Below are 18,813 nucleotides of genomic sequence, written 5' to 3'. Positions count from 1 at the left end.
AGCTGGTGCAGATGAGTATATAAATTTGGTAGTCTTGAAAAAACACAGCTATGAAGGTAGTGAACCACATGAAACACAAGCTGTTTGCAGCAGTGAACAATGGACATGCTTTATAGACAAGAGGTGTTATTCTCCTGTAATAGCAAGGCAGCAGATCTAGTGAGATCTGGAAGTATGCTGATGCAAAACTGTTTAAATCTATTTAGGAAATGGTACCTTTGGGTGCCTTGTTATAGACAACTATATTTTACAAGGCTATTATGCACATACATGCACATTCTTTTAATATTGATGTCAACTTATCTGATTTATCAGGAAGGGCACCATACTTCAGTCCATGAACATCAGAAATGTAGAAACTGCAGACCTTAATTCCAAGCCTAATGAAAATAATGCAAGTATGCCCAGAAATGTTTGGCACAGTCTTTATCTGCCCTTTTTATGTCACTAGGGAATGCTGTGAGGTTGAAGCTGGTCAATCAGCTTGACTTAGTCAATAGCACCTGGCAGGGAAAGCCAGCACTCATTTTGCCTGTTTTCTGAATACAGGTTGTGACTGTGACTATTAGCTGCAATTATACGTTAAATGTCAAAAAAAAGCATTGTTAGATGAAGAGCACCTGCAAAGGAAACTTCTCCACAAGCAGCAAGAAGCTACAGCTTGAAACACGTTAGCTCTGGTTAGTTCTCTACCCAGAAAGACTTCCACTGTCTACATGCACGTCTGCTCCTCCAAACTCATGGCTCTCCTTGCAACACAACAGGCAAATTACGGCCAAGCAACACCCATAGGAAGCCACAAACCACAGTCTTTGAAGGATTTTTCTCCTTTGTCCTTCATATTTCAACACCTTATTTTGCAATCAGATTTAAGACATTTTTTCCAACCTTGTCAAAAGCAATTTGGACTTTAGATTGAACACCTAGAAGCAATTGTGACACAGGTTCTTTAAAATTAGAGCCCAACTAGCTTACACCTTCACTGCTACAAGCTGTTGCAGGCATATCTTTGTTAGCATTTTCAGCCATGTTCCTCAGGCCAGCAAAACATGTTCCTCCAAACTCCAAAGGGCTGCAACATGAATGAAGATCTGAAGAGGCTGTATCCCAGTTGGTGCTGTTCCTTAACAGCTTTCAGCCACCACAGCACAGCTGATTGACCTGTGTGCTGCAGCACTCTTTTTATTTGGGTTGGGAAGAAGGGGGAAAGAGGGGAGAGGAGTGAAGGGAGAGAAGACCCACATGCAGGAATGCATATTTTTTAAAAAAGTTCTCTGCCTCCTGCTCACAGACCAAAGCAAAAGAAAACTGGAAGAAAACACACATTGTGCCAGAGAAAGAAAACAGAACAGGCTCATAATTTCTTGGAACAGAATAAACTACTAGGAACTGTGAGACGGAAGAAAAATCCCATTTTCAATGTAAATCTTCAATTTCACATTCTTCTTTCCCTGCTAGGTTATAAAAAGATTAATTTTTCTAAATAAAACCTCAAGAAAGAAAAAATTAAGTGAGAGCATAAGCACTCCTGGTCCCCCTACACCAGCAGGCAAAACCATTTACCATGCTCGAGAAGCATATTTCATGATGGTTTAAAAATAAACTTGCAGCAGCCAAGTACAACATTTGCTTCCTTGCGAGAGGTGACTGAGCTGCTCTTGGTGTAACAAAAGCAACGAAAAGCTAACCCAGGGCTCCCAGTTTTGTTCTTGATAGCAAGATGAGTGTAAGGTTACTCCTTTCCTTACAGCTAAGCAGAGAAAAAAGAAAGGAGCTGTCAGCTGCCTGCTGCCCGGCAGCTCACACGCTTAGCTCTGAAAGAGGGGGTAAGAAAGGAGGGTTCACAGTATGGGACCACACAGTGCACAATCTCTCCAGCAGCAGAACTGATGGAAGAAGTTTGTGCTCCTGCCTGCAATTTCCCCTCTACCCCACTGCTGATACAGCTGTTAGTTATTTTATATCAGATCATTTTAACATATCACAGCCTAGCCCCACGTACATTAGTACAACCAGGGAGGGGCAGGGGGGAAGAAGAGAAGCAACCAATAAAACAGACCAAGGACTGAAAAGGCAGAGTCAATTTTGTATGTTTAACTTAACTGCTCTAAAAGCTGATGTGGAACAGTGTTCCCAGAGCAGATACAAACCCAAGCCTGTCCAAAACGATTTGGCCCTCCACCAGCAAACACAGCCAACCAGCAACAACTCAAAAGAGGAATCAGTGGAACCACAAAGGCTCACTGCCTTACACTGACAGCAACAGGCAGGAGAGCGGAAAAGGTCAACATGTTCCTATCCCAGCCTGCCTGAGAGACATGAAAGGACTATCTATACGTGTGTTGGGTACTGCGTCCTGTCGGCAGCCCACCTTAATTTTCTTGTGGTTACCCACAGAAGAGGTAATGAGTTCCAATGCAACAGAGTTATTTCATCTAGGCAGCTGAAGCTACTTAGGGAATCATCAGACCTACAGAGAAAGGGTTTCCTTCTGTCCCGCTCTCTTGTATGTCCGAGTTACAAATTTGGGTATCCTAGAAACACAAAGGATCCTTCAGTCTAGAGGGGCCACTGCTGCTTCACAGGCCAAACACCAACATCTCCCCCTCCTCTGCTGGCCCTGCAAGTCACTTTCTAATGCTGGGACACAGCCTCCATGAAAGGGTCTCTTTACAAACCAAAAATGACATCTGATGTCACATCAACCGTTGATCAGGAAACTGCGGTCAGATTTTGCTTTCCTGATACTGCATCTTGCAGTAGAATGCAAAATAGCTTTTGTATAGAAGGGAAATCAATTTATACAATTGTATGATTACATGTAAAACCTCAATTATGAGAAGACAGTTGTGAGCTAATATTATCATGGGGAATGCAAGACATTTTCTGCAATTTCCTACATTTAAAGGCTCCAAAGTATGCAGGCTAGTATGAAATTAAAGGCAAAATATCTTGAAAAGTTTTAATCTATGGTAAATTTGTGACCACTGAAGTATTTTTCTTTAACAAGTATAATCATCTGACAGCTGCAGAAAAAGTTAGCAGTTATGGCAGGTCTCACATGTCTTATTCCTCACTGATGAAGAGCATGCTAAACTGAGTTCTTAGCTGTAAATACAGAAATTTGACATCCACCTTGAGGATGGCTGTGTTAGTTAACTTTTTTCCCACTGTAATACCTACTCTAACACCAACTGAAAAACAGCTCAATGTCTAGAGAAGACATTTGAAAAATAGGGCACTCCGCATGGGCCAGTGTACACACAGGATATGCCTGCATGACTTCTGATGCCAGCTTCCAGAGCTGGAAAGAAAGCCTAAACAAAGGAGTAGCTTTCCATACAGCCTTCCAGATTTAGAGGTAAGTCACGGTAGATGAACATGAAAATAGAATAGAAAGCCACCTAGAGCATTCAAGCCACCAGGCTGTTAAGACTTTTATAAAGCATTAATTCATTCCACAGTTCAGCAAGGCTGTGTATGTTTTTAATCAATGAAATAAAACCTGCCTAGGACTTGCTGTCCTGCTCAATCACAGTCAGGGCTCTAAAACCCCTGCACAGCTAGTCACTCCTGGGGAAAACAAAACAAAACACCATGCAAAGAAAAAAAGCCAATTAACTGTCAAATTTTTATGACGGGTGTTTTCCAGAGAGTCCAAGATCTTTACAGTATCCTGCCAACTTCCATCATCACTTGCAAAATCCTGAGAGAAAGTAAAAAGGAGACACTGAGGGGATGTTGGGGAGAGAACAAATGGAAACCTCACCTACTTCTACCAAGGAGTCACTTCTGCTCCAACAGTGGACACACAGCTTTCCCTCTGGGCCAAGCAGTCAATCCCAGTACAGCTAGTTTTTTGGGGTTGGTTTTTTTTTTGTTATGGGTTTTGTTTTGTTTTTTACTATGTCCACTGGCAGCATTTAAAGCAGGAGGAAAACACGCATGCAATCTAGAAGACTTTAAATTAGATGGAGGCAAAGTATCTCACCACAGCTCAACCCAACTCCTTCCCAAAGACAAAGTTTCTGTAGAGCGCTAGATAAGTGAACCCTTAAGAGGGCTGTAAGGTTAATGGAGACCTTTTGTGTAGAGAATCAAAACAAAGGAAAGACTGCACTGAAGATTACACTCTCTCCTTACAGAGAGATGACTCAGTGCCTTATCACACACTATTTTCAAAAATAAATTAAACAAAACAGACTTAAGAATAGCAGCAAGAAGGGTATGTGTATTATGGCCACTCCAAGCCCCAGCATACTGGATGCACAGATCACCATTTTACTTTATTCCATGAAAACAAAGGAAAGATGTTATTCCTAATGCTCTCTGCAGGGCCCAGGCTGAGGAAACTTTGAACACTCTCATTTGGTCACTAGAGCAGGAGAAGGGAAGAAGAGAGAGAGGGGCCAGCCAGCTGCCTGTCTGATTTCAGCACTGCAATCCTATGACTCTCAACTACATATTCAATGAGTTGGTGTCCCAGGCAAAGAGGAGATGGGAAGAAGGCTGGGAGAACTCAGGCCACGGTGCTAATTCCTTTCCTGAACAAAGACAGTCTCTTGAGGACACAGGCCTGCCTCCTGTAATGTGATCTCATAGTCCAGGTGGGAGAGTTTCCTTCGAGGGAAGTTGGTGAGAAGCTCAAAGCGTTCATTGGGGTATCCTTTTGACTGGACATGTTTCACAAGAGCCTGGAGAGAAAGAAAGGCAAAGAAGTGTCATATAATTCAGAACAACATACATTTTCCTTTAAAAAAAGAAGTTGATAATCGCAGACAAAGGAAACTTTTAAATTTTGTATATAGTATAGACCCTCTTTTACTTTAATATCTAATTTTACCCACACATGTTAAGAATAATCATAAAAATTAATTACCAAGTGATCCCTTACCTAACTGATTCTTTAAACAGAAGACATACATAATAGTACATTAATTCAAGCAAGCTGAATTCCACATCACACATTCAAATCACAGTAAAATAAGATTTGAAAAAAAAAAAAAAAAAAATTCCTTAAGTGCCCCAAAACAGAAGCCCCCTCACTTGTTTATCAGATATTACCCTTATATTAAACCTAAAAGCCACCAAAGAAGCATTTTTGTCAGGTAACATTGACAAAAATAAATGCAGTATTTTTACTAAAAATTTAATTTTTTCCTGCCTTCAAGAAGCATGAGTATTTGGGGGTTTTTTTCAGGCTCTTTTCAATTCATTGACTTCTCTTTCTACAATAGCAATTGGGGCAGGATACAGAGGGCATTGGATGAAGAGGTATCAGCCTCACACCCAACAAGCAGACATATCAAGAAGAGCTAATGTCCATGCTACAGTGAGAGAGATTTCCCAAGTTCATCAGGAAACACAGCAGATGATAGTGTAAAGTACAAAGAGACAGGGATAGAGAAATGTAGATTGGCAGAACGTAGGGGATACAGCAACAGAGCAAGACTCAGGCAGAATGAAAAGTTGTAGCTTTTCAAAGAGGGGGGAAAAAGGCAATTAATAAGTAATAAAACAGAAAGTATGAAGAAACAAGGGGGTCCTGACAATACTGTTCACATCGTTTTGGTGGGCAACTTATGCCAGTATATTAAGTGCAAGGAGGTGCAGAAAAATAGCAGTATTAAGCTTCTACTACTACTGATTATTCCACTAGCTTCCTCTCACTATTTAGCCGCCGCTTCAGGACCACAGCGACCCAGCACACCAGAAGAAGTGGTCACAAACACGCACTTGGCAGTTACTGCCGCAGCTCACAGGCAAGGGGCTCAGGAGATCAGTTGGGTGGCTGTTCATTTTAGTGTTTGTGTTCTAGTAAGAAAGTTGTTGGTCATATCGTGCTGACATGTCACAGGATATGGTCTCCCACAACAGCCCACAGCACTCTTCCTAATATCTCAGGGGCATCAGTGTGAATGGAGCATGAGGTCAAGGAGCTGCAGGAAGAGGTCAGGATGTTCTCCTGCATCAGGGAAGATGAGCAGGAAAGCAGTAGGATGCTGGCAGCAACACTGCAAAGGCAAGAACTGAGGCCTTGCACTGCAGACAGAATGGGATTCACCAGAAGCAAGACTCAAACACAGGGAGGACAGCAACTTGCAGGACAAGACACCCTGGAGACTCATGACCTGTGGCAGCAAAACAGCAGCTCTCCTCTCATTTGGAAAAATTAAAAAAAGAAAAAAAAAATCAGTCAAAAACCCCATATAAAGGCTTGGCAACAAATGGAGAGGACAGACAACTTCCACTGCAAGACACAACCGGACCCACTGGTCCTACTCAACACGTCAAAACCAGCATGGAGAAGCAGCAGTGCATGCTGGTGGAGGGGACTCCTTCTGCAGGGGACTGAGGCACCCAACTGCCAACCTAACTCTGAGTCTTGGAAGCCTGCTCCTTGCCCAGAGCCAAGATGCAGGATGTCATGAAGAGATTGTCAAAACCAATCACAAAAGCTTAACACGTCTGCAGTGTGCCCGTGCAGCAACAGCAAACCTGGGCTGCATCAACAAGAGTATTGCCAGCAGATCAAGGGATGTGATTATGCCACTCTGCTGGGCCACACTTGGAATACTGTGTTCAGTTTTGGTCTCTCCACATTCAAGAAGGACAAGGAAAAACGGGAGAAGATCCAGTGGAGGGCCATCAAAATGACTAACAGGACATACTTTGGTACATGAAGAAAGGTTGAAAGACTTGGATTTGTTCAGCCTAGAAAGGAAATGGTTTGTTGGGAATATCATCACAGTGTTCCAATGTACAGAAGATGAAGGTATTTCTTTCACAAAGATGCACGGTGACAGGAGACAACATACACAAGTTGCTCCAGGGGAAATTTCATCTGGATATAAGGACGGAATTCTTTACTGTGAGAGAAATTAAACTTTGGAGTAAGTTGCCCAGAGAAGTAGTGGAATGTCCCTGGCTGGAACTATTCTAAACACAGCTTAAGAGGGCCCTGGATAACCTCATCTACAGCCCAGCTTTCAACGGAGGGTTAGACCAGATGATGTCTCCAGGGATCCTTTTCAACCTGGACTTTTCCAAGATCTGATGTCTATGGAACAGCCAGGGAAGTACCTGCATAGAGATTTCTTTTGAATTCATCAAAATCCACACACAAACCTTCGGTATGAGGAGACTGTCACCCCAACCTCCTCTTTTACCTGGACTGTTCTCCAACAGGCTTTGCAGATTACAATGCCTGTGTCTGATGAGGAATGCAAGTAAACGGGTTTGACTTCTTTTTCAGGCAACAAGGATGAACAGAATTCCTTTAGAAACCATTGTATTTAAAAATCCAGTTACGTTTACTGCCCACATCTCCCCCCTGCCCCATTTAAAGGCCAATCCTTCCTGCACACCTTACAACACTTGGTAGACAATATTATTCAGGCAACCAGTCAGCACTGCAGACGAAGGGCTGAGCTGCTGAACAGAGTGAAGTCATCTACTTAACTGCACACAATGAGCAATTGCTTCTATAAAAAGGCAGTGTTTAGTCTTTTTTTTTGCCTGGGGGGACAAAAAGGGTTATGGTAATATTGGAAACATAAGCACATCCTGGAGATAACAACAGTGTGTAAAGAAGCCACTCTTGATTGATAACAATGCAATGATTAAAAAAAGGAATGTTTTAAAAAACAGCCAGTCTTGGTGGGAGGGCAACATCGTACCATCAGTTAAAACTTCTAAAGTGCAACTGTCTCCTTAAACAATTTCTTTTTAGAGTTCTGGACAGCTTTAAAATGCAAGCAACTGAGAGCTGAAAAAAATCAGCATGGAAATGATGTTCACAAAGAAACATCTGAGACTCAATCTTGATCTGACTGAAACGGCTTTAAAAGATCACATGACGTGAGCACAAAAGCTGCCTGTTCAGCTCTGCAAAAAAATATATCTTTACCCACAAACCTTCACTCACCTCAATTCCTCTGCTGACTGTACAGCAGGCAGCAGCAAAGGAAATCGCCTGCCAACATTAACTTCCTTTAACTACTGCAGTCCATAAAGGGAGTCAAACCAGAAGTCAGGATTATCAGGAATATATCAACATTACACCTATGTATCACCTAAATAAATTAAGTATTCAAAGGTGCTGCATGTTTAATAATACATGCAACTTTATTTAACAGGGTGCTTTCAAAAAGCAGTTAAGATATAAAAGAGTACTTGAAAAAAGATTATAAACTGATGAATGCTAGGACAGAGCAAGAATGAAGGTCTGAAAGTAAAGCTGGTTCCTACAGTAAGAGCGATGCTCTGCCAGCGTTCCTCAGTCTTTATATTTCAGCCCCAGGACTCCACATGTAGCACTGCAGGCAGTCTACAACCTTACGCTTACACTTGGTTTTGATAGATGACAGTGTAACAAAGGCAACGTTTTTTTTCCTTTTATTTTCAAGCAAAAGAGTTAAGGATGAGAATATGAGCTTGAGACACTGTACATTTCCAGAGCGCTGCAGACCTGGTTATAGCCTCATTTTGTGTAGGAGATGTGACACTTTTCTTCAAAACCTGCACAAGATCCTTCTGAAGAGGTGTGTTTTTGCCTTCCCTAAGACTTCAATACAGAGCTTTTAGGTTGATTACATTAAAATGAGCTTAACTGACCACTGTGTCATAAAAACTCACGGCTAACAGGAATATAGTGACCTCTTTACACACTGCTTCCAGATAAGCACCTGCAAAATTTTGATGGAAACACCATCCACATCAACTTCTCCAAGGTAAACAAGCCCAAAGCACAGTTGAGATGCACACCTAGCACAGTAATTAAATAATACTGTAACAAATTTGTTTTGGGAGAACTTCCTCCAAAGTCTGCTCTGTCATCCACGTCCAGAAGGGAGTGTGGAAGTACAGTGAAAGAGATGGAGAAAAAGAATGAGGAGTTTTGCCTTTGATTTTACCATTGTCTGACCATGGGCCACAACTGAACCTTTCCATTTAAGAAAAACAAACAGAAATGAATGAGCTGAGAGTATTTTACAGTAATTTAATGATTAATGCAAAAGCCATTTAGAATAATTTTAGAAAGGAAACTAGCAGTTCTGGGACTAAGGAAGACACTGGAGTGTACACACAACCCACACAACAATGGAAACATACAGAGCCAGCAGAGCCTGTTGATCAGGAGAGAGGAATGACACGGAAGAAACACAACAGAATGACAGTGCAAGCACTCCCTGGATATACCACTTTCACTGGATCCAATTTCAATAGTGCCACCACAGGAAAAGATATTCTCCAGTTTCAGCTCTCCTGTACTCAAGCAAGGATTCCAATTAACTCCACTCACCAGAAGTTTAGCTTGTTCGGGCAGTGAAATTTGTTCCCTCTTTCCATCTGGATACCTTAGCATCAGCTGTGCCTTTGGTCCTAGCATAAAGGAAGTTACTACAAGTTAACAAATGACAAGGCAGCTGAATTGAGCTCTTCTGTAGATTTTAGGTGGCACGCTTTACTGCACAGCACAGCATGGTTAGGGACTGGAAACAAATAAAAGGTTCCAGCCTGTGAAGATATACTTCTACCACATGTGTTTAAGATATACACATCAAACTCAGGACTCTTTCAAGAATTAATAGTAGTGACTGAAAATGGTCAGCGTTCCCAGAGAAAAGCACACTGTGCTACCTCTGCCTTTGAGGCCACCTCATTCTGCTGCATCTCAGTTCAGCCACCACAGGGAGGACCACAGACTCCAGGGACTCATTTGTATTAGCCAAAGTTGCATTACTAAAACTCAGTCCAGACCATCAAGGCAGCCAAGCTAACTGAGCACGAGGTGGGACTGATGTTATTCTGCTTCTCTCTACCACACTGGTAGAAGCCCTGTCATATGCACCTGCATTACACCAATGCATACTTTATTCACGGACAAGGTCTCAAACTAAGAAACTTGAGCTCAGTGACTAACACAACTCTGTAGTTTGCAGCATCACTATGCCAAAGTGGTGCTGCTGGCAAGGTAAATCGCTCAAACGTCTGCTGTCAAGGAAGGAGTAAGACAGAAGAAAAGATTTAGCTTTTCAAAACAAGGGATGAAACCATGCTTGTCAGCACATTAAGTTTTTCAGGGGAAAAAAAACCAAAACAAAACAAAACACAGGTCACTATTAAAAAAAAAAGTGGCAACTTACCATTCACATCTAGGCCCTGAAATGTACTTTCAGGCTTGTCAGTTGACTCCTCCAGTATCCCTGCATCAATACAGGGCAGTACTCTGTGATTTGATGTTGTCCCAGGCTCAGTCCTTGCAGGCGGCTCAGGCTGAGGCCTCCGGCTCTCCTCTTTTTTATACCCCGAGTCCTTGTGTGGAGACTTCCTCGACTTGGCAGGATTCTCCGATTCCTCCTCCTCCTCAGATCCGCAAACTGAAATAAACTCTTCACTTCCAGAAAAAAGCTCTGACTCCGACTCCTCATCTGACCGACTCTCCTGCTTGGCCTGTGAGGAATCAAAATGTGTCTCCTGTAATGAGGCTCTGATAGCAGCTTCCAACTGGCTGTCCTCACTGGCATCAATGAGACTCTCCTGTTGAATACAGACATAACACAAATACATAAAAATCACTTTTAAATATATACTGAAAATCAAGAGGACATCAGTCTTTCAAAGAGAAGCTACTAAAACTGTCAGGAACAAACAGCATGGAAAGCTAGTCATGCTATGACTACTTAATGAGTTCTCCTTGGAGTTTCACATGGAGCAATATATTTTCCTTCCACACAAGCACAATTCTGTGACTGCTAAATCCAAAACAAATGCCGAAAGCACAAACTGCACAACAAAAACAGTTACCATGGGAGAAGTCATTCCCGGGCGCATCGTATTTTTGCATGTTCTTGCACTAACTCATTAAGTCTGTTTATACCACTGAATGGGAAATTAGTACAGTTCAATAAAGACAGGCTAGCATGTTCTTTCAGGTTTCTCCAGTCCTCCTAGAGGGCCTCATACTTACTGAACGAGAGCATTTTTGGGGAGGGCTGGTAGAATGGCCATCCAGCTGTCCATGCTCACTCAGGAACCCAGTCACTTGATCCAAGAAAGAAGTCACGTCTAGCTGGTGCCACTCCACTAGTTTCTGGCCTAGGGAACAAAAGGTGTCATGAAACATAATTTCAGCAAAAAATTGCAGCTTAGCAGTCAAATACATCAATTCACTGCTGTGTGTGCACTCTGCAAGAGTCCATATTTGTGGAACTGCAGCTTCGTACAAGCTACCACCTGATAATTATGAAGTTTTCTCCTTGCACTCCCTTGAAAAGGTTTCAATCATGGACAAACATAAATACGGACCCGTTTTATTTCCGTTCTTTTCTTTTTATCTATGGGAACATGCACACAGAATGGTGAATTAGGCTTCGAAACGAAAAAAAGCCAAACCACTAAGTTTATGAAGAAACATTTCTACATTCTTGCCTGCTTTGATTCTACACCTTGGCAAACAGCATTTGTTTCCATCAGTAAAGTGCTAAGAAGCATATCCTAACTTTGGTTTCAACATTAAAAAAAAAAAAAAATTGTTTTGGGTGGTTTAAGTCAAATAGCAAGAAATCTCAGCTCTGATTACAGACACTATTACTTCAGTCCTGAGAAGCAGAAGACCAGACCATTCATATAGTTGCATTATATGATGATAAAAGAAGAAAGGGTATTGGGATACAAAAGAAAAAGTAGCAATTTCAAAAGAGCTGGAGGGGGAGGTAGAAGTTTCATTGTTCTGGAAAAAAAACCAAAACCAAACAACAAACCCAAAGCCAAAATGGTATTTCAAAATTAAGATGCAATTTAGTAAGTCATCGCTGAGCCTCATAAAGCTACTGTGCAAGGAGCAGGAAGCAGATTCGTGTAATGCTTACAAGTATTGTAGTTTATTCATCACATGATTTCAAGTAGCTTTTAAAAGGACACTTTAAAAAAAAAATTAATTTCAGAGTTTTAGCACCAGGTGGTACTATTTTCACTTTCTAAGCAAAGTACTTGCTAAGCTATACCAGGTATGATAACCAAATACACAAAATTTCAGCGAGCCTTGGGAGTTTTAACCCCTTAGTTCCTCCGAAACATACTACTTCACTTCTTCAGGAACAAGGTCTCTCAGTAAGCAAAACAATGTAACTGAGATTCTTCAGCTGAATGTAACAGGCACTGTGAAAGATGGTATTCTAGCCTACAACTGCCAGTCCTTCTCACAGGATATATAAACTGCAGGTAACCAACCGTCACTTATCTTACCTGTCCTGGGATCCAGGATAGAGACGTAAGGGAAGTCTGCTAATTTATAAAATTGTATGTACCTCTGTCCTTCCTCACTGTCATGGTATACCTAGAAAATACCATGTCGGAAGCAAATTACTGGGTGGAGAGGGAACACAAATGAATCTGTACCTTGTACAAAGTTTTTCTCTATTTTACAGTATACACTACAAACGGTATGTACAGTTCTCAGTAACTCTGACAAGCTGAAAATACACCTCTAATGCTCCACATATTAGAAGCTACGTGGTAACATCTTGAATGCACAAGTGAAAAGGCAGTTGATGCATGCACATGCATATCCATGAACTACATCTACATCCATAAACTACATCTCCATGAACTACTGCATCTTTTCTGCAAGTTCACAAAGAGAACTGCAAGAGTCCCATTTTATTCAAAGAAATCAATTTTTTTCACTGTCCCATCTACCAGGACACCGTTAGCCACACGGCCCAATTAAATTTCTTACCTGCCAAAAAATGAAATGTTCCCGGATTATGTTCTTCACAGCCTCATTGCTCCAGACATCACGGTTGAGACACTGACAGGCAAAGTCTTGCACGTTCTGTATGTTTATCATGAGCCATTTGTTCTGCATCTGACCACACTCCTTGGCCTGTAAGCAGAGAGAAAAGCTTCATTAGATAAAACTGAAGAGCCAGGCATAACCAACGCCAGCAATGATCAGTGATGGCTTCTAACACTGTCAGATTTTTCACCAAAACCCCTTCACAGTGAGAAAGATGGACAGTGCTAGTGAAAAGGCATCCACAAAACAGAAGGCAGGGCTGAAGGACCTGCTTTAAGTGAGACTGGTTGAATTACAGAATCACATCGATGAACAGAGCTGCTGGATTTCAACAAGCCAAGCACAGAGTGGGAAAAGCAACTTGGGGGACACACAGGGACACTGAATAAAGTATTTGTTCGGGAAAGAGTGTAGTCAGTCACACTGATCTGACAACAGAGGAAAGACCTGCTCATTCTAAACATAAACCTGTGGACCATCTTCTATTTAAATAGGTTGCATAACTGACAGAGGACTTGCATTAATTCAACAGGACCCCCTCTCTGCATGTTTTCTTTTTTTCTCTCCAAGTTTTGAGTTACTCTGTTACTGTGCATCTGCCGAATTAGGCATCCTTTTTTGATGCTCGTTATCCAGACTGCAAGTGGGAAGGAAGACAGGAAGGCGCAGGAAGAAATCTTACTGGTTTGAGTCACAAAGCTGGCACTGTCTGATTGCTTGGTTGCAAGTTAATGGTAGGAGTTTGATCAAGAATGTAATTCTGATCGCTGAACTGTCATACCTGTTGAAAAAAAGAGGGCTATATCAACAGCAGGAATGCTCTTACCGCCTGGAAAGACTGGAACTAGCATATGAACTCCCTTTCCTTTTAAAAAAGAAAAAAGTATTTATTTATAAGTGCGTTTACCATCCTGCTGGTAATGCACTTAACAGCAAATTCAAGGAATTAGGATGTGATACAAGATTTTGCTGTTTCGGGCAGTATTTTGTTCCCCGAACCAAAGTTTTTACTTTTAAAACAAATTTTAGCCAGTGCAGTTTTGAGTATTCAGCCTATCCAACGTGTGACAGACAGACACGTGAACCCCATACGCTTAGTCTCATGAAGTGAAGAATCTCAGTCTACAAAATTAATCTGCATGGCCAAGTGACCTGCAGAGCCAATTTTTATTTTACTCAAAGGAAAAAAAATGAATGTAGAAGCATAGAATAGTCCTCCTGTTCTCGCAAGGGACCTCATGCTAACTACTTACCACTAATATTAGTGTCAGAATCCAGTATTTGGTCACCAGGAGAGCAAAGTGGGGCAGCTGACACCTAAGTAACTGGTAAGAGTCTTAAATATAGTCATTATGCCTTTATTTAAAAGATGTGTTTTGAGCTAACTGTGGATTTTGAGAACTAATTCTAGGAAATCAGTTTAAGACGAGGCCTAGAGGTACTGCCCAAGTTTAAAGGGAAAGAAAATCCTTACGTTGTTGGAGTCAACTGGATTGCCTTAGTCCTGTGTCCTAATGTTATCCATGTTGGATTAAAAGAACAAACTCAAAAATATGTAACTAGAAAGCTGGAAAGTGCATGTCACTCTTCTACACTTACTTCGTATATTTTTCAATATTAGTGACAACCTGGGTCTACCTCTCCTCCATCCAGCTAGGGCCCTCGAAAGGATACAAGCAGGAAATTCCACACAGAACATTTGCAAAGATGAGGTTTTTACCTGTAGAGCAGGTATAGCTTTTGAAATTACTTTTAACTTCCTTCTAAAATAAACAGGCTTCAGATTTAACATTTAAAAGGACACAGTTAAATTGCTACCACCTCTCACACACATACAACTCTGCTCTTACACAGCTACTGGGTTTTTCTGAGGGGGAGGAGGTGGGTGGAAGGAGAAGAGTATCGGGGGAAGAAATGCTACGGGTTTCAAGGTTATATTGGTGGGTCATTTTGGTAAGTGACAAAAGAACAAGGGAAGGCTCAAGAGCTGGCTTGCACATCCCGAAAACTATGATGGCTTTAGATCCACTGTTTCCAACATCAACTGCCCCCCATTTCTCCTCCTCCTTCAAGGTATAAAAGCCAGCGTCAGGCACTTCAAGAGCATACAGACAGGGTAAGTACAGAACAAACACTCTTTGCAAGCATCTCTGTTCAAGCTTTCAGCAATCAGCAGAATAGGAACTTTCAAAGACAGAGATAGTGGATCTCAGATACAGTAGGCCAGAAGCACAAAAAACCCAACCCAACCCAAACCCAATCTGTCCTAAGTTTACCTTTACCCTTTCTACCTATTTACATTTTTTATCACTATGACAACTTACAGCAACAAACTAGCAATCTAGTTAGACAATATGTGAAAGAAGTCTTGTTTTACACTCAGTACTGGACTACCTCTAGCCCTTGCACTACTAAAAATAACATGTTTTCCTCTCATTTGACTTTTCTGAACCATGTATGGTTTATAAATGCTGTGGTGGTTCTTTCTTGCTCAGCTTTGTTGAAATGCACTGCTCCTTTAAGTCAGCAAGGAGAAACAAGGAAGTGGAGCCAGCATCTTGTGACCTTCTGGACCTCTGCTAATCAAGAATGATTCAGTTTGGAAGATAACAGGTGACAGAAAGTCAGAGCACGAGATTATCTAACAAGAAATATCCTATCTGTGCTACACTTACACTTCTTGCCTGGGCCACATGTCATGGTTTAGCCCTAACCAGCAGCTAAGCACCACACAGCTGCTCGCTCACTCCACCTGCCCCAGTGGGATGGGGGAGAGAATCAGAAGAATAAGAGTGAGAAACACTCCCAGGTTGAGATAAGAACAGTTTAATAATTGAAATAAAATAAAATAGTAGCAGTAATAATAACAATATAATAATAATAGTAACAATAATATACAAAGCAAGTGATGCACAATGCAATTGCTCACCACCTGCTGACCGATACCCAGACAGTTCCCGAGCAGCAATCGCTGCTCCCCAGCCAACCCCCCGCCCCCAGTTTATATACTGAGCATGACGCCACATGGTATGGAACAGCCCTTTGGTCAGTTTGCATCAACTATTCTGGCTGTGCCCCTTCCCAGTCTCTTGTGCACCTGGCAGAGCATGGGAAGCTGAAAAGTCCTTGAGTAGCATAAGCAGTACTCAGCAACAACTAAAACATCAGTGTGTTATCAACATTCTTCTCATCCTAAATCCAAAACACAGCACTATGCCAGCTACTAGGAAGAAAATTAACTCTATTCCAGCCAAAACCAGGACAGTATCCACCCCTTATTCTATACCATCTATGTCGTGCACAGGTCCTACCCTTTCCAATGCGTTCTAATTAATCATCACCACTTTCCCTGTCTTGATATATACACACAGATATCATTCCCTTTGTCTATGGGCCATCCCTCTAAAATGTCCATTGAGTTCATTTAGTCCATGACTTTGGGTTCCATCTGTCATCACAGTCTTTTCAGAGCAGGACAGATGGTGTGCGGTGTTGGATTGTTGCATGATGAAGCCAGTTCTCATTCCAACACTACTGCACTTTGCTCATTTTCATCAAAATTCATCTTCATTAAGCTTGGCAATTCTTACTGTAATACCACTGATGTGGCATATAGCAACCATAGAAGAGATGACATACAGTATTATATAGCAATTATCATACAATTCAGTTCATTGGTTATTTTCACTCAAAATCAAATCCCCTTGAGGTACACATTGGACTTCCCCATCCTTTCGCATTACCCACCAAATGCACCCAGGTCCTTGAGCAAAAGCAATCCCACAAATGGGTTTGCCTTTGCCTGAGGGTGAAGTAACCCAGACTGTCTTCCCCAGCATATTTTTTATGTGCACTACAGGGATTCTATCTCCTTCTACAGTACGTAAAAATTTTGATTGGGCAGGGCCAGCTCGATTGGCTGATCCCCTAGTGTTGACTAACCAGGTGGCTTTCGCTAAATGTTTGAATCCAATCCCAATGTTTGAATGTCCCGCCACCCATTGCTCTCAGGGTAGTCTTTAACAGTCCATTGTATCGTTCAATTTTCCCGGAGGCTGGTGCATGATAGTGGCTGTGATATACCCACTCAATGCCATGCTCTTTGGCCCAGGTGTCTATGAGGTTGTTTCGGAAATGAGTCCTGTTGTCTGACTCAATTCTTTCTGGGGTGCCATGTCGCCAAAGGACTTGCTTTTCAAGGCCCGGGATGGTGTTCTGGGCGGTGGCATGGGGCATGGGATATGTTTCCAGCCATCCGGTCATTGCTTCCACCATGGTGAGCACATAGCACTTGCCTTGGCGGGTTTGTGGGAGTGTGATATAATCAATCTGCCAGGCCTCCCCATATTTGTATTTCAGCCATCGCCCACCATACCAGAGAGGCTTGAACAGCTTGGCTTGCTTGACTGCAGCACGTGTTTCACATTCATGGATAACCTGTGCAATACTGTCCATAGTTAAGTCCACCCCTCGATCACTAGCCCATCTATGTGTTGCATCTCTTCCTTGATGGCCTGAGGTATCATGGGCCCACCAAACTATAAATAATTCACCCTTATGTTGCCAGTCCAGATCCACCTGAACCACTTCAATCTTAGCTGCCTGATCCACCTGCTGCTTGTTTTGATGTTCTTCAGTGGCCCGACTCTTGGGTACATGAATATCTATGTGATGAACTTTTACAACCAGATTCTCTACCCGGGCAGCAATATCTTGCCACAATGCGGCAGCCCAGATGGGTTTGCCTCTGCATTGCCAGTTGCTCTGTTTCCATTGCTGCAACCACCCCCACAAGGCATTTGCCACCATCCATGAGTCAGTACCGAGATAAAGGACTGGCCACTCTTCTCGTTCAGCAATACTTAAAGCCAGATGGATGGCTTTCACCTCTGCAAACTGACTCAGTCCTCGTCCTCCTTCAGCAGTTTCTGCAACTTGTCATATAGGACTCCATACAGCAGCTTTCCACCTCCGATGCTTTCCCACAAGACAACAGGACCCATCAGCGAACAGGGCATATTGCTTTTCATTTTCTGGCAGTTTATTATACAGTGGGGCCTCCTCAGCATGTGTCACCTCCTCCTCTGGCAATATTCCAAAATTTTTGCCTTCTGGCCAGTCCATGATCACTTCCAAGATTCCTGGGTGACTGGGGTTTCCTATTCAAGCCCGTTGTGTGATTAGTGCAACCCACTTACTCCACGTAGCATCAGTTGCATGATGTGTAGAGGGGACCCTCCCTTTGAACATCCAGCCCAGCACCGGCAGTCGGGGTGTCAGCAGGAGCTGTGCTTTGGTACCAACCACTTCCGAAGCAGCTCAAATGCCTTCATATGCTGCCAGTATCTCCTTCTCAGTTGGAGTATAGCAGGCCTTGGATCCTCTGTATCCCCAACTCCAAAACCCTAGGGGTCAACCTCAAGTCTCCCCTGGTGCTTTCTGCCAGAGGCTCCAGGTAGGGCCATTCTCCCTGGCTGCGGTGGAGAGCACATTCTTTACATCCTGCCCTGCCCAGACTGGCCCAAGGGCTACTGCATGAACTATCTCCCCTTTAATTTGTTCAAAGGCTTGCTGTTGCTCAGGGCCCCATTTGAAATCATCCTTCTTCCGGGTCACCTGGTAAAGAGGGCTTACAATCAGACTGTAATTTGGAATATGTATTCTCCAAAAACCCACAACGCCTAAGAAAGCTTGTGTGTCCTTTTTGCTAGTTGGTGGGGACATAGCTGTTATTTTGTTGATCACATCCATTGGGATCTGACAACGTCCATCTTGCCATTTTACTCCTAAGAACTGGATCTCCTGCGCAGGTCCCTTGACCTTACTTTGTTTTATGGCAAAACCAGCCTTCAGAAGGATTCTGACTATTTTCTTCCCTTTCTCAAAAACTTCTTCTGCTGTATTGCCCCACACAATGATGTCATCAATACACTGCAGATGTTCTGGAGCTTCACCCTGTTCCAGTGCCATCTGGATCAGTCCACGGCAAATGGCAGGGCTGTGCTTCCACC

At 42.5% G+C, this 18,813-nt stretch overlaps 1 protein-coding gene across 3 annotated transcripts in view; it reads right to left on the bottom strand.

Annotated features, from left to right (window-relative positions):
- Positions 1 to 3,868: 3,868 nt before the first annotated feature.
- Positions 3,869 to 18,813, bottom strand: part of UBXN7 (UBX domain protein 7) — a 33,321-nt gene continuing 18,376 nt past the window's right edge. The window contains exons 6-11 of one of the 3 annotated variants that reach the window (XM_075716514.1): positions 12,743 to 12,889; positions 12,250 to 12,340; positions 10,973 to 11,100; positions 10,149 to 10,542; positions 9,305 to 9,384; positions 3,869 to 4,694 (exon numbers count right to left, since the gene is read on the bottom strand). In XM_075716514.1, the coding sequence (XP_075572629.1) occupies positions 4,533 to 4,694; positions 9,305 to 9,384; positions 10,149 to 10,542; positions 10,973 to 11,100; positions 12,250 to 12,340; positions 12,743 to 12,889 (1,002 nt within the window). In that variant the 3' untranslated portion in view covers positions 3,869 to 4,532. The remainder of the gene's footprint in view (positions 4,695 to 9,304; positions 9,385 to 10,148; positions 10,543 to 10,972; positions 11,101 to 12,249; positions 12,341 to 12,742; positions 12,890 to 18,813) is intronic. The other 2 variants (XM_075716515.1, XM_075716516.1) reach the window with 2 other exon arrangements.

The sequence above is a fragment of the Pelecanus crispus genome, chromosome 9 (assembly GCF_030463565.1).
Source record: "Pelecanus crispus isolate bPelCri1 chromosome 9, bPelCri1.pri, whole genome shotgun sequence".
In the NCBI taxonomy this organism is placed as follows: Eukaryota; Metazoa; Chordata; class Aves; order Pelecaniformes; family Pelecanidae; genus Pelecanus; species Pelecanus crispus.
This window is presented reverse-complemented; position numbering and strand designations above follow the sequence as displayed.